This window comes from Bos mutus, chromosome 5 (genome assembly GCF_027580195.1).
Source record: "Bos mutus isolate GX-2022 chromosome 5, NWIPB_WYAK_1.1, whole genome shotgun sequence".
Taxonomy (NCBI): domain Eukaryota; kingdom Metazoa; phylum Chordata; class Mammalia; order Artiodactyla; family Bovidae; genus Bos; species Bos mutus.
This window is the reverse complement of record NC_091621.1, coordinates 29,265,269-29,285,366: the sequence shown is the minus strand read 5'-3', so window position 1 is coordinate 29,285,366 and position 20,098 is coordinate 29,265,269. Positions and strand designations below refer to the sequence as shown.

At 40.2% G+C, this 20,098-nt stretch overlaps 1 protein-coding gene and 1 pseudogene across 1 annotated transcript in view; one reads left to right on the top strand and one right to left on the bottom strand.

Moving 5' to 3' along the window:
• KCNMB4 (potassium calcium-activated channel subfamily M regulatory beta subunit 4) overlaps positions 1-19,506 on the bottom strand; it is an 81,628-nt gene extending 62,122 nt beyond the window's left edge. The window contains exon 1 of the mRNA XM_005887722.2: positions 19,031-19,506. Coding sequence (XP_005887784.1) covers positions 19,031-19,366 — 336 coding nt within the window. The 5' untranslated portion in view covers positions 19,367-19,506. The remainder of the gene's footprint in view (positions 1-19,030) is intronic.
• LOC102287855 (protein Mdm4 pseudogene) lies at positions 12,224-14,304 on the top strand (annotated as a pseudogene).
• Positions 19,507-20,098: the final 592 nt, after the last annotated feature.

Here is a 20,098-nt window from a genome sequence, read left to right as displayed (position 1 = left end):
GGTCTCCCACATTGCAGGCATATTCTTTACTGCCCTTCTTATAGCCAAATAAAATTCCTTGCATGAATACAGCACATTTTATTTGTCCATTCATCAGTTGATGGACATATGATTTATTTACACTTTTTGGCTATTAAGAATAATGCTACTATGAATAGTCATGTACAAGTTTTGTGTGGACATGTGTTTTCATTTCTCTTGGGTATATACCTAGGAATGGAGTTGCTGGGTCTAATAGCAATTCTGTTCAACTTTTCGAGGAATTGTCAACTGTTTTCCAAAGCAGCTACAAATCTTTTACATTCTTATCAACAATGTATGAGGATTCTAATTTCTCCACATGGTCATCAAAACTTGTTACTGTCTTTTAATTTTTAATGGTCACTTAGTGGGCTGAAAAGGAGAAGGCAATGGCACCCCACTCCAGTACTCTTGCCTGGAGAATCCCATGGATGGAGGAGCCTGGTAGGCTGTGGTCCACGGGGTCGCGAAGAGTCTGACACGACTGAGCGACTTCGCTTTCACTTTTCACTTTCATGCGTTGGAGAAGGAAATGGCAACCCACTCCAGTGTTCTTGCCTGGAGAATCCCAGGGACGGTGGAGCCTGGTGGGCTGCCGTCTATGGGGTCGCACAGAGTCAGACACGACTGAAGTGACTTAGCAGCAGCAGCAGTGGGCTGAAAGTATCTTATTGCAGTTTTGATTTGTGTTCCCCTAATGACTAAGGTTAGCATATCGAAAAGCAGAGACATTACTTTGCCAACAAAGGTTCGTCCAGTCAAGGCTATGGTTTTTCCTGTGGTCATGTATGGATGTGAGAGTTGGACTGTGAAGAAAGCTGAGTGCCAAAGAATTGATGCTTTTGAACTGTGGTGTTGGAGAAGACTCTTGAGAGTCCCTTGGACTGCAAGGAGATCCAAACAGTCCATTCTGAAGATCAGCCCTGGGATTTCTTTGGAAGGAATGATGCTAAAGCTGAAACTCCAGTATTTTGGCCACCTCATGTGAAGAGTTGACTCATTGGAAAAGACTCTGATGCTGGGAGGGATTGGAGGCAGGAGGAGAAGGGGACGATGGAGGATGAGATGGCTGGATGGCATCACTGACTCGATGGACCTGAGTCTGAGTGAACTCCAGGAGTTGGTGACGGACAGAGAGGCCTGGCGTGCTGCAATTCATGGGGTGGCAAAGAGTCAGACACGACTGAGCAACTGAACTGAACTGAATGACTAAGGGAGCTTCCCTTGTAGCTCAGTTGGTAAAGAATCTGCCTGCAATGCAGGAGACCTGGGTTCAATCCCTGGGTCGGGAAGATCCCCTGGAGAAGGAAATGGCAACCCACTCCACTATTCTTGCCTGGAGAATTCCATGGACAGAGGAGCCTGGCAGGCTACAGTCCATGGGTTTGAAAAAGTCGGACATAACTTAGCAATTAAACCACTATCAAAGACTAAGGAGGGCTTCCCAGGTGGCACTAGCGGGAAAGTATCCTCTTGCCAATGCAGGAGACATGAGACTAGGGTTCGATCCCTGGGTCAGGAAAATTTCCTACAGGACAGCATGCCAACCCACTCTAGTATTCTTGCCTGGAGAATCCTATGCACAGAGGAGGCTAGTTGCTACAGTCCATAAAGTTGCAAAGAGTGCACATGACTGTGCACACTTTGGACATGACATAGTGACTTAGCACAATGCATGCAATGACTAATGATACTGAGCATCTTTCCATGTGCTTGTTGCTCATTTGTATACTTCTTTGGAAAAATATCCGTTTCTAACTTCTGTCTATTTATAAATTGGGTTGTCTTTGTGTTACTGTTGTTATCGAGTTGTAAAGGTTCTTTATATATCCTGGATATTCAATCCTTACTAGATAGATAATTTGAAGATATTTCCTCTCATTTTGTGGTTATCTTTTCACTTTCTTGATAGTATCCTTCAAAGCACAAAACCACAAATATTTTTAAAAAATTTATGTCCAATTATCTATTTTTCCTTTGGTTGCTTGTGCCTTTTGCATCATATTAAGAAACTGCCGAATTCAAAGTCATAAAGATTGGCAACTGTGTTTTCTTCCAATAGCTTTATAGTTTTGCTCTTACATTCAGGTCTCTCATCGATTTGAATTAATTTTTGTCTTATGATGTGGAGTAGAAGTCCAACTTCACGCCTTTGCATGTGCATATACAATTGTTCCAGCATACTGGTTGAAAAGACTTTTTTTTTTCCTATTGAATGCTCTTGACACCCTTGTCAAAATCAATTACTTATAAATGTATGCATTTATTTCTGGACTCTCAACGCTATTCCATAGATTTGGAATCTATTCCATATGCCAGTACCATACAGTCTTGATTACTGTAGCTTTCAAGTAAATTTTAAAATTGGAAAATGTGAGCGTTCCAACTTTGTTCTTGTTTTTCAACATTGTTTTGACTATCCTGGGTCCTTTGCACTTTTACCTGAATTTCAGGATCAGCTTGTCAATTTCTGAAAAAGAAAATCCAATTGAGTTTTTTTTATAGGAATTGTAATGAATCTATAGATCAATTCGGAAAGTGTTGCCATCATTACAATATTGTTTCCCAATTTATGAACAAAAGGTATCTTTATTTAGTTCAGTCTTTCAAGAGTTTTGTAGTTTTCAGGGTACAAGTCTTACACTGTTTTGTTAAATTTGTCAAATATATTCCTAATTTTCTTATTATTTTGATGCTACTGTAAGTAGAATTGTGTTCTTAATTTCACTTTTGGATTGTTAACTGTTACTGTATAAAATACAGGTATACATTTACTAAAAATACTGGCATTGTACACTTAAAATGGACGTATCCTTATGAAGATCTCAATAAAGCTATCATAAATCAAAGCTTTAAAAAAATAAAAATACAATTGATTTTTGCACATTGACCTTATGTCCTGCAGTCTTGCTAAATTTATTTGGCCCAGTAGCTTTTTTTTTTTTTTTTTTGCTGGAGTTTTCAGGAGTTTCTATATACAAGATCATGTGATTTGTGAATATAGAGAGTTTTATTTCTTCCTTTCCAATATGGATGTCTTCGGTTTCATTTTCTTACCTAATTGTCCTGACCATAAACCTCCAGTACTATGTTGAACAGGAGAAGGAAGAATGGACATCTTCACCTTGTTTGTGATCTCAGGGGAAAAGTTTTCAGTCTTTCATCATTAAGTATGATACTAGTTGTGGGTTTTTCATAGTTCCCCTTTATCAGGCTGACAAAGTTCCCTTCAGTTCCTAGTCTATTGATGTTTTAAGTCATGAAAGGATTTTGTCAATTTTTTTCTGCATATATATATGCATGTGATTTCTGTCATTTATTCTATTAACATGCTGTATTGATTTTATTATGTTTAACCAAGCTTGCATTCCTAAAATAAATCCCACTTGACCATGGTGCAATATCATAAACTCTTCTAAAAAAAGAGAATACATCCCAATTCATTCTGTTACTATGATACCAAAAAGCAGACAAAGATATCATAAGAAAACTACAGACGAATATACTTTATGAATATAGATGCAAAAATCTTCAACAAAATGCTAGCAAACCAAGTTTTGGAATATATAAAAAGAATTATATATCAAAACCAATTTGGGGGAATTGGGAGTGAGAAATAATATGCATGAGATTTCCTTTGGGAGCAATGGAAATATTCTGAAATTAGCAAAGATGCTCGCACAACTTTGTGAATATACCAAAAAACTGTACACATTAAAAGGGCAAACATTACAATATTTGAAATATATCTTTTTTACAGGAAGCTGTCTTTCCTTTATTTTTCCTCTTTCATTCTTCTTTCTGCCCACAAGGCAGATGCGATGCAAATTAGGAAAAACATGTTAAGGGACATGTTAAGAGCAATAAGACAGTAAGAAACTGGGTGTTTGAATGACCTTCCAGATTAGAATGGTTTAGCCCCATAGACTGCTTACAAGTTCAGACATTTACAAAAGAAAAAACCTGCTGCTGCTGCTAAGTCGCTTCAGTCATGTCCGACTCTGTGCAACCCCATAGACAGCAGCCCACCAGGCTTCCCCATCCCTGGGATTCTCCAGGCAAGAACACTGGAGTGGGTTGCCATTTCCTTCTCCAATCCATGAAAGTGAAAAGTGAAAGGGAGGTTGCTCAGTCGTGCCCGACTCTTTGTGGTTCCTTAAATGGAGGAGACATGGGTTCGATCCCTGGGTTCGGAAGATCCCCTGGAGGAGGAAATGGCAACCCACTCCAGTTTCTTGCCTGGGAAATCCCACGGATCGAGGAGCCTGGTGGGCTACAGTCCAGGGAGTGTCAGAGTCTGACACGACTGAAACAACTTAGGATGTGGTTCTTCCTTAGGGTTTTTCTTGTTTGTTTAGGTTACTTTTATTAGGCTCTTATTAAAGCATCCCATCCAATATCCTAAATCAGTTAGATTGGTCCTACTTTTTCACTACTACAAACAGTTCTGCAATGATAATCCTCACACACACTTCTTGAACGTGTGTTAGTTTTTTTAGGGTAAACACCTTTGAAGGGAAATTGCTGTCATTTGCTCAGTTGTCACAATGATTGTCAGGTATGCACAACTTCAGTTTCACATAGTATGTTTATTTTCCTAAGTGGTTGAACTAACTTTCCAGCAATAAGTTAGGATTTCACGTTTTCTCAAATCCTCACCGTTATTTGGTCTTATGAAGCATATTATGTTTTGTCAGCCTGATAGGTGTGAAATAGCATTCCATTATTGTCATTTCGAATTTCCCTAGGATTACTGGAACAGAGAATTATTTCACATTTATTGACCATTTGGGTTCTTTCATGAATTGACTGTCCATAACCTTCACTGATTTTCCCATTATGTCAAACATCATTTTCTTAATGATTTGTAGACATTTTCATAAATGTTGTTGATTACTTGTTTTTGCCATTATCTTCTACTTGTATATGGCTTACATTCTCACATTGTTTGCAATAATTTTAATCATATGTAAATCATTGTTTTAACATGCTCAAATGTATCAATATTTTCTTTTTATGATTTGTTCTTTAAACCTTATTTAAGAAAATATTTCTTAGACCTATGTCATAAAGATATTTTCCTATTCTAACTTTTGAAATCTTTATTGTTTTCTTTTCATTTTTAGGTTTTATTCCATTTAAAATTTGTTGTTATGGGTATGAAGCATGTATCAAATTTTATTTCTTTTTTATGTAGAGCTAATTGCTCAGGAATCATGTATTCATAAGCTCACACTTTCACTGATGAACTTCCTATACTATCTATGTCTCTCAGTAAAATTTAATCATTTCTACCTTAATTTCACTGAGGATATAATATTCATTATTTCACTCCTTTGAAATTTGTTAAGGCTTGCTTTATGGCCCAAATGTGATCAGTTTTTGGAAATATTATGTGGGCACTTGAAACCACGTGCACTGTGCTGCTACTGGATATATTAATTTATAAATATCACTTGGGTCCATTGTTAAACATGTTACTCAAATCTGTTGGATGTGTATTAACATTACTGTTATCTGAGTATTTATCAGTTAGAAACAGAAATGTCCTAAAATCTCTCATCATGATAGACATATATATTTCTCCCTCAAGATGTTTCTATATATTTCTGCTTTACTTTTTTGTTTTTATGTATTTTGAGTTAATATTTTAGGTACATCCCAGTACAGAATTGTTATATTTTATTGAATTAACTTTTATAACTATGAAATGTCTCTTTTTAGCTCTAGTGACACATTTTTGTTTCAAAGTCTCCTGTGTTTCATATTATACAAGTACTCCAGTTTTTCTTTCTTCATTTTTTTGATGGGGGTATTGATGTTTGTATAGTGTGTTTTCCAGTCTATGGTCTTTACCTTTAAATTGGAAGAGTTAGTTCATTTATATTCAATGTAATTATAAATTTGGGTTTAACTCTATCTTATTTTTTTAACTTTTTTATTTTTTATTGGAGTACAGACAATTAATGATATTATAATAGTTTCAAGAGGACAGCAAAGGAACTCAGCAATACGTATATATGTATCCATTCTCTTCCAACTCCCCTCTTATGCAGGCTGCCAAATAACATTGAGTAGATTATTACTTTTTAAAATTTATTCTACCTGTCTACAGTCTTTTTACTCTCTTTTATTGCATTCTTCTAAACTTATTGTTTTACATTACTTCATTTTCCCCACCTATTAGCTTGGTAATTATTTTCTGCTGTACAAATTCTTAGATTCCAACACAGAACTACTAAATCAGAAACTAGGGTGGAATCTCTGATTCAGTGGGTTTAGGATGGGTTTGAGAACATGCATTACTAACAAGCTCACAAATGATGCTGATGTTTCTTGTCCACTGATTACACTTTGAGAATCACTGATTTGAAGGAAGAAATTGACTAGAAAAAAGGGATTAGTGAAGAGACACTGTAATAACCAAAGCAAATTGTAGTATCTTTGACCAGAACAGCTCAGTTCACTTCAGTAGCTCAGTTGTGTCTGACTCTTTGTGACCCCATGGACCACAGCACGCCAGGCCTTCCTGTCCATCAAAAAATCCCAGAGCTTACTCAAATTCATGTCCATCACGTTTGTGATACCATCCAACCATCTCATCCTCTGTCATCCACTTCTCCTCCTGCCTTCAATCTTTCCCAGCATCAGGGTCTTTTCAAATGAAAAGGTGGCAAAGTATCAGGTGGCCAAAATATTGGAGTTTGAGTTTCAGCATCAGTCCTTCTAATGAATATTCATAATTGATTTCATTTAGGATGGACGGATTGGATCTCCTTGCAGTCCAAGGGACTCTCAAGAGTCGTCTCCAACACCACAGTTCAAAAGCATCAATTCTTTGGCGTTCAGCTTTCTTTATAGTCCAACTCTCACATCAATACAAGACTACTGGAAAAACCATAGCTTTGACTAGACAGACCTTTGTTGGCAAAGTAATGTCTTTGCTTTTTAATACGCTGTCTGGGTTGGTCATAGCTTTTCTTCCAAGGAGCAAGCGTCTTTTAATTTCATGGCTGCACTCACCATCTGCAGTGATTTTGGACCCCCCAAAATAAAGTCTCTCACTGTTTCCACTGTTTCCCCATCTATTTCCCATGAAGTGATGGGACTGGATGCCATGATCTTCGTTTTTTGAAAGTTGAGTTTTAAGCCAGTTTTTCACTCTCCTCTTTCACTTTCATCAAGAGGTTCTTTAGTTCTTCTTCACTTTCTGGCATAAGGGTGGTATCATCTGCATATCTGAGGTTATTGATATTGCTCCTGGCAATCTTGATTCCAGCTTGTGCTTCATCCAGCCTGGCATTTCGCATAATGTACTCTGCATATAAGTTAAATAAGCAGGGTGACAATATACAGCCTTGATGTACTCCTTTCCCAATTTGGAACCAGTCTGTTGTTCCATGTCCAGTTCTAACTGTTGCTTCTTGACCTGCACAGAGATTTCTCAGGAGGCAGGTTAGGTGGTCTGGTGTTCCCATCTCTTGAAGAATTTTCCACAGTTTGTTTTGATCCACACAGTCAAAGACTTTGACATAATCAATAAAGCAGATGTTTTCTAGTATTCTCTTGCTTTTTCAATGATCCAGCAGATGTTGGCAGTTCGATCTCAAGTTCCTCTGCCTTTTCTAAATCCAGCTTGAACATCTGGAAGTTCATGGTTCACGTACTGTTGAAGCCTGTCTTGGAGAATTTTGAGCATTACTTTGCTAGTGTGTGAGATGAGTGCAATTGTGCGGTAGTTTGAACATTCTTTGGCATTGCCTTTGTTTGGGATTGGAATGAAAACTGACCATGACAGTGGCAGTAAAAATCAGACAAAGTATTAATACCAGAGAATAATGATACCATTAATAGAAACAAAAGATTCTAGAAGAGAAGCTGGTTTTAGAGAGATAAACATGATATTCTTTTGCCATTTTTATTCTTGTAACAAAGGAAATAGAAGATAATTATAATGAGAATAGCAGATTTTAGTCTCAGTAAGCATTATTATTTTCTGACTTTTTATTCTTGAGAATTATTTTAAAATTAAGTTGTGTTGATAAGGACAATTACATAAATTTATTTATACACAGGAAAAAAGTATTAAACTTCTGATATTATAATTTAATTTTACAGGATATATTGATGAGATGGTTGGATGGCATTACCGACTCAATGGACATGAGTTTGAGGAAACTCTGGGAGTTGGTGATGGACAGGGAAGCCTGGCGTGCTGCAGTCCATGGGGTCACAAAGAGTCAGACATGACTGAGTGACTGAACTGAACTGAACTGATTGATAATTTCCACTAATGAGATACAACATCAATAAGTGCTTCTACAATGTTGTTAAATTATAAGTAGTAAATTGGACATCAGATAAGGTTTCAAAGTCCATTTGGTCTATTGCATCAGTTAGATGAATGGGTATTTCTTCACATGTGCTTCAAGGTACAGAGAACTTTCAGTGACCCAATCTGCTGGATTCTGCTAACAAACCAAGCAAATACATGAAATAAATTTGTTTGATTAGTTTATTTACCAAAATGGTCACAGATTTAAATAATTTAATAAACATATGGTTTTCAATTTTATAACTGATTATTTTAAAAGAAAAGAGGATATTACCACAACTCAAATTACAAATTTTTACACATTAGTTTATGTGTCTTAGAGAATACCAAAGGCACAGCATGAGGAACAGTTAGAAACATATGTAATATTGAAAACCATTCTGTTCAGTATTATACTGTGAGTATCTATGGTAATTGTAATATAAATGTATAGTTTGTCTAGGAACTCAATTGTTAAAATTCTGCTAAAGACAGAGAAAAAAAATTTAAACCCAAGGTAAATAAAATGAGTGACATCGTCACTCATAAATGAGTATTAAAAACATTTCAGATAAACAAAACTGACAACTTATAAAAAGCTTTATAATTGAGGTAAGTTTGTAATAATGGAAAATATATGCATTTTCCCCAAAACTCAAACCGAAATATATTGTAATATTACAAACCTCTCGTGTAAAAGTAAAAAGTTTCTGATTAGAGTTTGAGATACATAATTTTGAGAGTTCTTACAAATAACTAAGACCTTCATAAACAGCATCCACAAATGGATGCCAGAGGTGGCTCATGGTTAAGTACTCTCAGGCAGGAAGATCCTAGCAGTCTGCAGAGTAGATTGTTTGCAAAGAGCTGTAATAGGTGGGCATAATCTGACCAAACTTTCAAATATCTAATCATATTAGTCACCTACTCAAAAGCCTCACTTGGCTTCTGTGTTAGTTTCCTATTGCTGCTATAGCAGAAACTTAGTGGCTCAAAATAAATGTATTAACTTGCAATTCTGGAGGACAGAATTCCAAAACGGGTCTCACTGAGCTAAAATCAAGACACCAGCTGGGCTATACTCCTTTCTGAAGCCTCTAAGAAAGAATCCATTTTCTTGCCTTTTCCCGCCTGCATTCTTTGGCTCATGTCCCTCTTCTGTATTCAAAGCTGCCAACAGTCAGTTGAGTTGTCTTCAAATCGCATCACTCTGACCTCCTCTTCCACATTTAAAGGTGCTTGTGATTCTAGAGCCCACCAGCACATCTCCCTATTTTAAGGTCAGCTGATTAGCAAATTTAACTGCGTCTGCAACCTTGACTTCCCTTTGCTGCATAACATAAGATATTCACAGATTCTAGGGATTAGTATGTGACCACCTTTGGTAGATGGGCATAGATTCTTCTTACTATGGGTTCCCAATGTTCACTAAACCCACACTGTCTGTCAAGGACCTCTATATTACTGGCCCCAATTTACTCTCCTGCCTTATCCCAGGTGGCACTAGTGGTTAAGAACCTGCCTGCCAATGCAGGAGACTAAGAGACATGGGTTCGATCCCTGGGTTGGGAAGATCCCCTGGAGGAGGGCATGGCAACCCGCTCCAGTACTCTTGCCTGGAGAATCCCATGGACAGAGGAGCCTGGCAGGATATGGTCCATAGGGTTGCAAAGACATGACTGAAGCAACTTGGCATGCATGCACACCTTTTCCCCAGACCTCTGCTCTTTGGCCCCTAGGTTCCAGCCACACCAGTCTATCTGCTGGTTCCCCAACATACCCCATACTCCACAGCTCCAGAGCCTTGCTCCTGGCATTCTTCTCTTCCTTGATGTTCTCTTCATTTCTCCTCATCTTCCCTCCCAAGATAAAAATTCTATTCATTCTCAAAATTTCATGGCAAATGCTTCCTTCTCCAGGAAGCATTCCCCCTAGTCATTCCCCTTTAGATGTTTGTCATATACCTCCCAGTAGAACTTGATGTTTTGCTTTGTTTGATAGTTATTGTGTTCTTATCTTGACTGCTAGGTAATGATCTCCTTGAGGGCAGAAACTCAAGAATTCATCCTCATGTGTACATCAGTTGCCGCCAAGGATGCTCAGTCATTTCCGACTCTTTGTAACACCATGGAGCGTAGTCTACCAGGCTCCTCTGTCCATGGAATTTTCCAGGCAAGAATATTGCAGTGGGCTGTAATTTCCTACTCCAGGGGATCTTCCTGACTCAGGAATCGAACCTGTATCTCCCAAGTCTGGCAGGAGACTGCACCACCGGAGAAGCCCATGAGTCATCTAGGCGTATCTAAAACTGAACACCTGCTTTTCATGCAGTGTGTTTGTGTGTGTGTGCTCAGTTGTGTCCAACCTCCAAAATTACTCCTCCTTCAGTTTTCCTGTTTATAATAATAAAACCACCTCCCTTTCTCAGTTGTGATTGCCACAAACCTTTGAGTCATCTTCATTCTTTTCTCCCTCATTACTCACATCCAGTCCATCAGCAGACCTTATCAATGCTACTCCCTGATCTAAGTCACCACCACCTTTTGTTTGTCCTACTGGACTCCTTGTTTCCAGTCTTGCCTCTGATGCTCTCACCTTGCACAAGTGAGCATGCACGTGTACACAAACACTCCTCCCCCCATACAAATTCTATCCTCATCTCAGCATCCAGATGGATCATTCAAATTGTTTAAAAGTCTAAGTCTGATTATATCTTGGTCCGGCCTAGTGTCAAATAACTTACCATCACACTTAGACTAGAATCCAAAGTCCTTATAAAGTTTTCTGAGACCCTCGTCTCTTCTCCCACTGTTCTCTATTCACTCACCGTCATCCTCACTATTCCTCACACTCGCCTCAGTGCCATTGTACTTGCTGTTCCTGGAACTTGTGGAACAGTCTTTCTCTGGAGAGCCACATGATTCATTCCTCTATATCCCTTAGGCCACTGATAATCCTCTCATGTCCTTTGGGTCTCTGTGGAAATATCACTTCATCAGAGCCACCTTCCCTGGCCATCCTATGTAAAAGAACAGCTCTCATTCCTTCCATAACTTTCTGTACCTTTACGCTGCTTAAATTTCTTTGCCCATCCATCATTACATGACAGTACATTATGAATTGATTTCTTGTCAGTCACTCCACTGAAATGTAAGCTTCAGAAATCTTCTTTTGATCTCTATTCCAGTCCTAAAACCTAGAAACACACCTAGAACCTAAGCAGGCATTTAATAAATATTTGTTAAATGAACTCATCTTTGTACACCCTCCCATTTCTTGCCCAGTTCTTTGATCATAATAGATGCTAAAGAAGTATTTGTGAATTTAAATTTGATGTACATCCCCAATATTACTTCATATTATCACCAGAGAAAAAACAACCACAGTAAGCCACTTTTTCATGGAGAAATAAAGGCTACAGATAAGTTGTCACAATTCAGATTAGCCTTTTATTAACTTTGATATGATGGACTCCCTAGACCACAAAGTATATCACGTTGAACATTTGACTCAAGAATGGAGCTCGGAAATTAACCCCAGCAGGCCTTACTGTCTATACAGGGAGTGTGTGTGTTGGGGGAAGGGGCACACTAGAATGGATGAGAAGGGTACCAAGAAGGTGACTAAGCCACAAAGGCCTATAGTTAATTACATCCAATTTCAGGGGATATTCTTAAAGCCTGAAGCCTCTTCCAGTTCTGTTCTAAGTTTTTCTTCTCTTCAATGCATTTCTCTTAGGTTTTTAGTAGTACTGATTTCTTAGAAATAGACATTTATCCTCTCTTTTTAGGTTTTTCTTATCAGAGAAAGAAAACTCAAAAATAAAACATACAGCCTCTAATCACCTACTTTCTCTGATCTCTCAAGAGGCCAGTTTTAATAATTCATCTTTTCTTGGCCATCCAATGTCTACAATGAGGCAAAGGCAAATGTTTGGAACTCCGTAAGTTCATTTCATTTACATTAAACTAATTTTAAAGGATTCTCTTCTTTTCCTTCAGAATTTGAGTCCTTCCTTTCATAACAACTCTCTATATTCAGTAGCATCAGTACCATCTTTTAATCTAAACACACAAATATTAATCATGATGAATCCTTTGGGTTCTTTTTTTACTTTTCTTGAACAACAGATGAAGACATTTTCTAAGCCAGTGTTTATTTTCACTCCGTCTATAGACTAGAATTACTTGTAGAACTTTTTTAAAATTACCAATGCCCAGGACACATCCAAGACCAAGTGTGAATCTCTAAAGGCTGGACGCAGGCATCCGAACTTATTTTTAAAGTTCCCCCAGACTACTCGCCATTTCAAAATGCTGCTAAGACCTTAGGGACAGTTCATTGATGCCCCCACACCCGCCGGGCTTGGCGGAAAGCAACTCATGGAACAGCAGTGAGCAGACTGCACATCACTTCACTGCCAAAATGACATCATTTTCCACCTCTGCCCAGTGTTCAGCATCTGACAGTGCTTGCAGGATCTCTCCAGAGCAAACCAATCAGGTACGACCAAAACTGCCTCTTTTGAAGATTTTGCAACCAGCAGGTGCACAAGGTGCAATGTTCACTGTTAAAGAGCTCTCTCTATGATATGCTAAGAAAGAATCTTGTCACATTAGCTACTGCTACTACAGATGCTGCTCAGACTCTCGCTATCGCACAGGAGCACAGTATGGATATTCCAAGTCAAGACCAACTGAAGCAAAGTGTAGAGAAATTTCCAATTCCAGGAAAAGAACTGAAGAAGGCAATATTCCCACGCTGCCTACCTCACAGTATAAATGCAGAAATTCTAGAGAAGATGAAGACTTGGTAGCAAATTTAACTCAAGAAGAGACGTCAAGACTGGACCTCAGGTTTGAGGAGTGGGATGTAGCTGGCTTGCCTTGGCGGTTTTTAGGAAACTTGAGAAATAACTATACACCTAGAAGTAATGGCTCAACTGATTTACAGACAAATCAGGATACAGGTACTGCCATTGTTTCAGACACCACAGATGACTTGTGATTTTTGAATGAGTCAGTGTCAGAGCAATTTGGTGTTGGAATAAAACTTAAAGCTGCTGATCCTGAACAGACAAGTGAAGAAGTAGGGAAAGTGAGAGACAAAAAGGTGATTTAAGTGGGAAAAAATGATGACCTTGAGGACCCTAAATCCATAAGTGACGATACTGATATAGAAGTTACCTCTGAGGATGAGTGGCAGTGTACTGAGTGCAAGAAATTTAACTCTCCAAGCAAGAGGTACTGTTTTCGTTGCTGGGCCTTGAGGAAGGATTGGTATTCAGATTATTCTAAGTTAACCCATTCTCTCTCCACATCTAATATCACTGCCATACCTGAAAAGCAAGAAAGGGAAGGAATTGATGTCCCTGACTGCAGAAGAACTGTATCAGCTCCAGTTGTTAGACCTAAAGATACATACAAAAGGAAAAAAGCTTGAAACATTTTGATCCTTGCAACTCGGTGGAATTCTTGGATTTGGCTCATAGTTCTGAAAGCCAAGAGACCAAGTCAAGCATGGGAGAACAATCAGATAACCTTTTTGAACAGAGAAAAGATACAGAAAACATGGAGGATTGCCAGAATCTTCTGAAGCCATGTAATCTGTGTGAGAAAATACCACAAAACGGGAACATTATTCACAGGAGGACAGGCCATCTTGTCACTTGTTTTCATTGTGCCAGAAGACTAAAGAAGGCTGGGGCTTCTTGTCCTATTTGCAAGAAAGAGATTCAGTTGGTTATTAAGGTTTTTGTAGCATAGCTGAATCAGTGAATTACAGACAGATATTAACAGAGCTGGTCATGTGTCCAAATATCAGTATTCAGCATCTCTACGCAGGGTGACCCATTTCATACTTTAATTTATTCATGTCCTTTTATGTTCTAGGACATTTTTACCTATAAACTTATAGAATTTGAGAATAAGTTCTTTAGAACTAGATTATCAATTTGGAGACTATTAACATTAAAAGAGAAGTTATTCATTCTGTCTTCAAAGATGAGGATTTGGGAGGGAGCAGTACAAATAGAAATACACTCATTTTTATTTAATTTAATTTCTTACTGTTCTTTTCTGGTAGGGAATTTTCTTGGGCATCAAAATCCAAGATGGCTATTAGAAAGATATTAGAGCTATCAATGAAAAAGCATAAGTAATTAATGTATAAAGTAGATTATGTTGTGTGGTTCAGAGAAACGATTATTATTGTAAAGAGCCTAGAACAGTGATATCCAACATTTTTGCTAACATACCTCAAAAAACAATTTTGAAAAAGTACATATGACTTTTTGCACATTTTAAAAATTGAGGTGTAGTTAGCAAACAATAAAGTCAATAAAGTGTTCCCTTCTGCTGAAAAAATAAAATAAAATTCCCCCAGTGATTCTAATGAATTGCCATGGTTGAGAACCAAAGCCCTTTGTGTACACAACAGCTAGTCACAAAGAGATAATTCAGTGATAAGAACCGTAGTCAGAGGAAGCTGACCCCAAATTTAGATTTTTTTTTTGCAATGTTCAACTCAAAGAGCAGATCACTGCCCTGTGGATAATTAGGACTTGACTTGATAATTAGGATAACTGACTTGAGTACTATAGTACATGAAGTACTACATTACTTGAAGGAACCAGAGATCAAACTGCCTACATCCATTGGATCATTGAAAAAGCAAGAGAGTTCCAGAAAAACATCTACTTCTACTTTATTGACTATTCCAAAGCCCTTTGACTGTGGGCATCACAACAAACTGTGGAAAATTCTTCAAGAGATGGGAACACCAGACCACCTGACCTGCCTCCTGAGAAATCTGTATGCAGGTCAAGAAGCAACAGTTAGAACTGGACATGGAACAACAGACTGGTCCCAAACTGGGAAAGGAGTATGTCAAGGCTGTATATTGTCACCCTGCTTATTTAACTTATATGCAGAGTACATCATGCGAATTGCTGGGCTGGATGAAGCACAAGCTGGAATCAAGATTGCCAGGAGAAATATCTATAACATCAGATATGCAGATGACACCACCCTTATGGCAGAAAGCAAAGAAGAACTAAAGAACCTCTTGATGAAAGTGAAAGAGGAGCGTGAAAAAGTTGGCTTAAAATTGAACATTTAGAAAATTAAGATCATGGCATCCAGTCCCATTACTTCATGGCAAATAGATGGGGAAACAATGGAAACAGTGAAAGACTTTATTTTATTGGGCTCTGAAATCACTGCAGATGGTGACTGTAGCCATGAAATTAAAACACACTTGCTGGAGGGAGGTGGGAGGAGGGTAAGGAAGGGGAACACGTGTATACCTGTGGCGGATTCATGTTGATGTATGGCAAAACCAATACAATATTGTAAAGTAAAAAAAAAATAATAATAATAATAAAGAAATGATAAATGGTTAAAAAATAAAAGACACTTGCTCCTTGGAAGAAAAGCTATGACCAACCTCAACAGCATATTAAAAAGCAGAGACATTACTTTGCCAACAAATGTCCATCTAGTCCAAGCTATGGTTTTTCTAGTAGTTATGTTTTGATGTGAGAGTTGGACTATAAAGAAAGCTAAGCGCCGAAGAATTGATGCTTTTTAACTGTGGCGTTGGAGAAGACCCATGAGAGTCCCTTGGACTGCAAGGAGATCCAACCAGTCCATCCTAAAGGAAATCAGCTCTGAATATTCATTAGAAGGACTGATGCTGAAACTGAAACTCCAAAACTTTGGCCACCTGATGTGAAGAACTGACTCACTGGAAAAGACCCTGATGCTGGGAAACACTGAAGGCGGGAGGAGAAGGGTACGACAGAGGATGAGACGGTTGGATGGATCATGGACATAATGGACATGAGTTTGAGTAAGCTCCGGGAATTGGTGGTGGACAGGAAAGCCTGGCATGCTGCAGTCCATGGGGTCGCGAAGAGTTGGACACGACTGAGCAACTGAACTGAACTACATTACATGACTGGATATAGTTTCTGTTTTGGAAACAAGGATACATTTCAAAACATAAGTTGAATAGGACTTAAAGATATTTTAAAGAAATTATTAGTCAAAGGTCAAATTTATTCACACTACCTCTTTAGTAGTCTGCAGCATAAGAAGTTATATATTTGCATTATTCTTTCCCCTTCCCTGCTTTTTACTATAACTAACGTAGTAAACTCATGGGAAAGGAGAAAGCCCTTGTTCTCTTTTTCTAAGAAGAGATCTCCCAAATGGCTTCTTGCGGCAGTGCGTCATAAAGCAGAGAAGGTTGGAGGTGATCAGGATCCCATACACTGTAGGGAATCTAGACATTCTGCAAAGAGAATGGCTGGGGAACCCAGGCCTTCAATAAAGAGGTAAGTTCTGGGTAGCCAAGATGCAACAGCACTTGGTGGTGGGTACTGCTTAACTGCAAGGGCACTGTGGAAACATTCTGCTTGTGTGATGGGCTCTGGCACAATATTTTGGTTACACTGAATTTTTCCATCACTAATTGCTTACCAGAATTTCCAAATTGAGCATTTCATTGCTCAAAAGTGGAAAGGTGACTGCAAAAGAACATGTCTAATGTTCTATAAATGGTCCAGTGCAATCATAATTTGGATAAAGAGATACATACTGCTTTGGCTGAGGAAACCTTGACTAAATCGAATGGGATGCTGTTCATCATTTTCTGTAACATTAATGTATCTTTCTCCAGTTCTGTCATTTCTTTAATGCTTTACTTTAAAAAAATCTTATTTTGTTCAGATATTTCTTCAAAGTAATCGTTGCCAGGATCCAAACTGGCATGGGAAGGAAACTGTTTATTTGCAACAAAAAGAGATAAAATCTTAGGATTACATATAAGCCATTACCACTCTTTCCAAGTGATTTAGAAATCTATGTCCTAATGATCCCAATTTACTTTTTCAGCCAAATTCTACAAAATTACCTGGAAACTGTGAAGCATTCTTTGTGTAGTAAATTCTGTCTTCTCAATGTCTTGATTAGGTATTAGCCACTTAGTGGAATATGTATATGTAATTTATTACTGCCTGAACCATAAGCTTAAACTAATCGCAATGTTTCACCAATTATAACACCTTCTAAATGCTAAACTACCATATCATTTCTAAATCACTACTGCTCCACACCTTTCTTTTATATTAATGGCTTAATCTTAAAAAAAAAAAAAAGTGACGTTCCTAATGCCTTGCAATTTGTTTCGAAATTCCTGAGCGTTGAGCTGCCTAACTTAAAACATCTGTCTTTGAGATCTGATTGCTTCTTCGAGACTTTGAAGTTTATACTCTAAATTCTGTATTTCTATACTTACTACTCATCTATTATCTTCATTTTTAAGATACTCTTCCTTTGTCAGCAAGAGCATCTTTTTTTTTTTTTAAGAGAATTCATTCTTTTTTTTTTTTAAAAAGAAGGAATTCTCTTAAAAATGTTTTCCAAATTCAAGAATTAACTATTTAGGAGACAAGAACAGGAGTTTTGCTGCAGAGAAATGATAAGCTTACTTTAAATACTTTAAAAATATTGATCTAGGATTCTTCTTTTGGATTGTTATAATTATATCCTGTCACATGTAACAAAAGTTTTCCTGTGTACACAAGACTCATTCCCTTTTGGACAGTTTTCTTGATCTTCAAGCACTGCTCTAACAAACTGGGAGGATGTCAGTAACTTTAAAGAAGATACATACATTTTCTTTGATAGCGAAGTAATCAGAAGAGTAAAAAAAGGCCAAGAGAAGAAAAAACAAAAGAAAGAAAAGACTTCTTGCAAAAGCAGGTGTACTACAAAGCTCAACTAGTTCACAGACTGAGGACACTGCTTTTTATAAGTTTTTCCTCCACTGGGAACGGTCTTCTGAGCCTCCCTTTCTCTGCTTTCCATCCCTCGAGTCCTAACCAGGTTTGTTTTTTTTTTTTTTTGCTTGCGAGAATGGAAAAAGTTGCCAAGGCAGGCATATTCGGTACATTTCACGGAGGTTTTTCTATTTTCAGAAAGTTTTACCGTTCCCCAGATGGCTCCCAATTGTTCTTAGACACACGGAGAACCTAGGCTTCCTCTAGACCCTTCTGAAAATCTATTTCGTGACAACTAGGAGTCCACAGAACCCGCCCAAGATGGATCTCCACAGAATTTCGCATTTGATTCCACGTCGTTTGTCGACCCACGAAAGCTCATTTTTGTACCCCAAGTTAAAAACATCTGTCTAGAGTGAAAAGGTAGGGAAACCTCTAACACCTCTCAAAAGGCTAAAGGACCCCCTGCAATCTCCCAAGGTGAGTTCTGGATGCGGCCAATGGGAGCTCGGACCTTGACCATGCGCCGGAGTTGGTGGTATCCCCGCTACGCACTGGATTTAATCTGAGAAAAAGTTAACTTTCGGCTCCTCGCATTTCTGCAAAGCCCGTCCGGTAGGGCCCGAACCGAAGCTGGGCCAAGGCCTCAAAATCTGAGACCAGGCAAGACAGGTGTGTAAGGAAAGCCTCCGGGTACCAACGGGTCGCCGCACACAAACCCTCCTGAAGGACCGGGGGCCCCCGGGCTCCCCGGTGTACTTACTCCCGGTTTAAGCATAGTCCGCGACACCTTGTCGCCTCCTGGTAACGTCTGCATACTCCGAGCCACCCCGCGCAGGGTTTAACACTGATGCTCCCCCAAACCTCAGCATCTCCGTAGAAGCGAGGCAATCCTCCCGGGGCGTCCTTACCTTGGGGTTGGTCAGGAGCTGGTGCTCGTCGCTGTGCAGCAGCGCCCTGGAGTTGGACTCGGAGTTGTTCACGTAGACCTGGACGCAGGGGTACTGCGAGGTGCCCCTGCAGTCGGCGCCACAGGTGAAGGTGCACTCGAACACCTCGCCGATCTGCTGCACCGACAGCACCGTGCAGTTGGCCGCCGTGGCTTGCAGATCCTGCAGCGCGGGACTGAGCCAGCAGAAGCCGAAGATAAAGAGCGACACGACGCCGGAGATGATGAGAAACAAGCCGAGCCGGATGCTCTTGTCCTCGGCTTCCGTGTACTCGTAAGCCACCCGGAGCTTCGCCATCGCCCCCCACTCCCGGCGGCGGGCGCGCTCCCCCCGCCCCCTCCCGCCCCCGGCGCTGAGCCCGACTGCCTCGGCGGGAGGAGCCGCCGCCGCACGACAGCAGGGGAGTGGGCGGCCAGGGGGAGCGCGCGAGAACAAAGGGGCCGAGGCCGGCGACGCCCCCCGGAGGCGGCAGCGGCCCCCCTCCACCTCCCCGCCGCCGCCCGAGCCCCAGAGGCTCGCAGCGCGGCCGAGGTTTCAGAGCCTCCTGCACCCTCGGGCGCGAGGAGTGCACGGGCGGCTCCTGCCTCCAGCGCCCCCTGCCAGCCTCCGCCCCCGCGCTTTCCCCGCCTCCCCCACCCCGCCTCCTCTCGCCCGGTGGCTCCCAGTCTCCATCGCCCGCCGGCCGCCGCTCCGCGGACTCGCCTGGCAGCTGCCCCGAGGGCAGAAGCTGCAGGGCTGAGGCGAGCCCCGGGGCTCCCCCGCGCGGGAGGCAGCTCCGCCGTGCCCCACCCGCCGCCGACACGGGTCCTCCCGCCCCGCCCCGGGGCGTTTCCCGTGGGCGAGGGGCGGGCAGGCGCTGGGGATCGCGGCGCTGGAGCCGGGGATTCTCGTTACATTCCCCTGGGAGGGACATCCGCGATAAGAGGTTAGGATCAATATAACTTAACGAAGTGAAAGTTTAAAAAACAAAACAAAAAACAAACGAGGGAGATGGTGTCGTGCAAGTGGAGCGGCGGGAATTTTGAACTC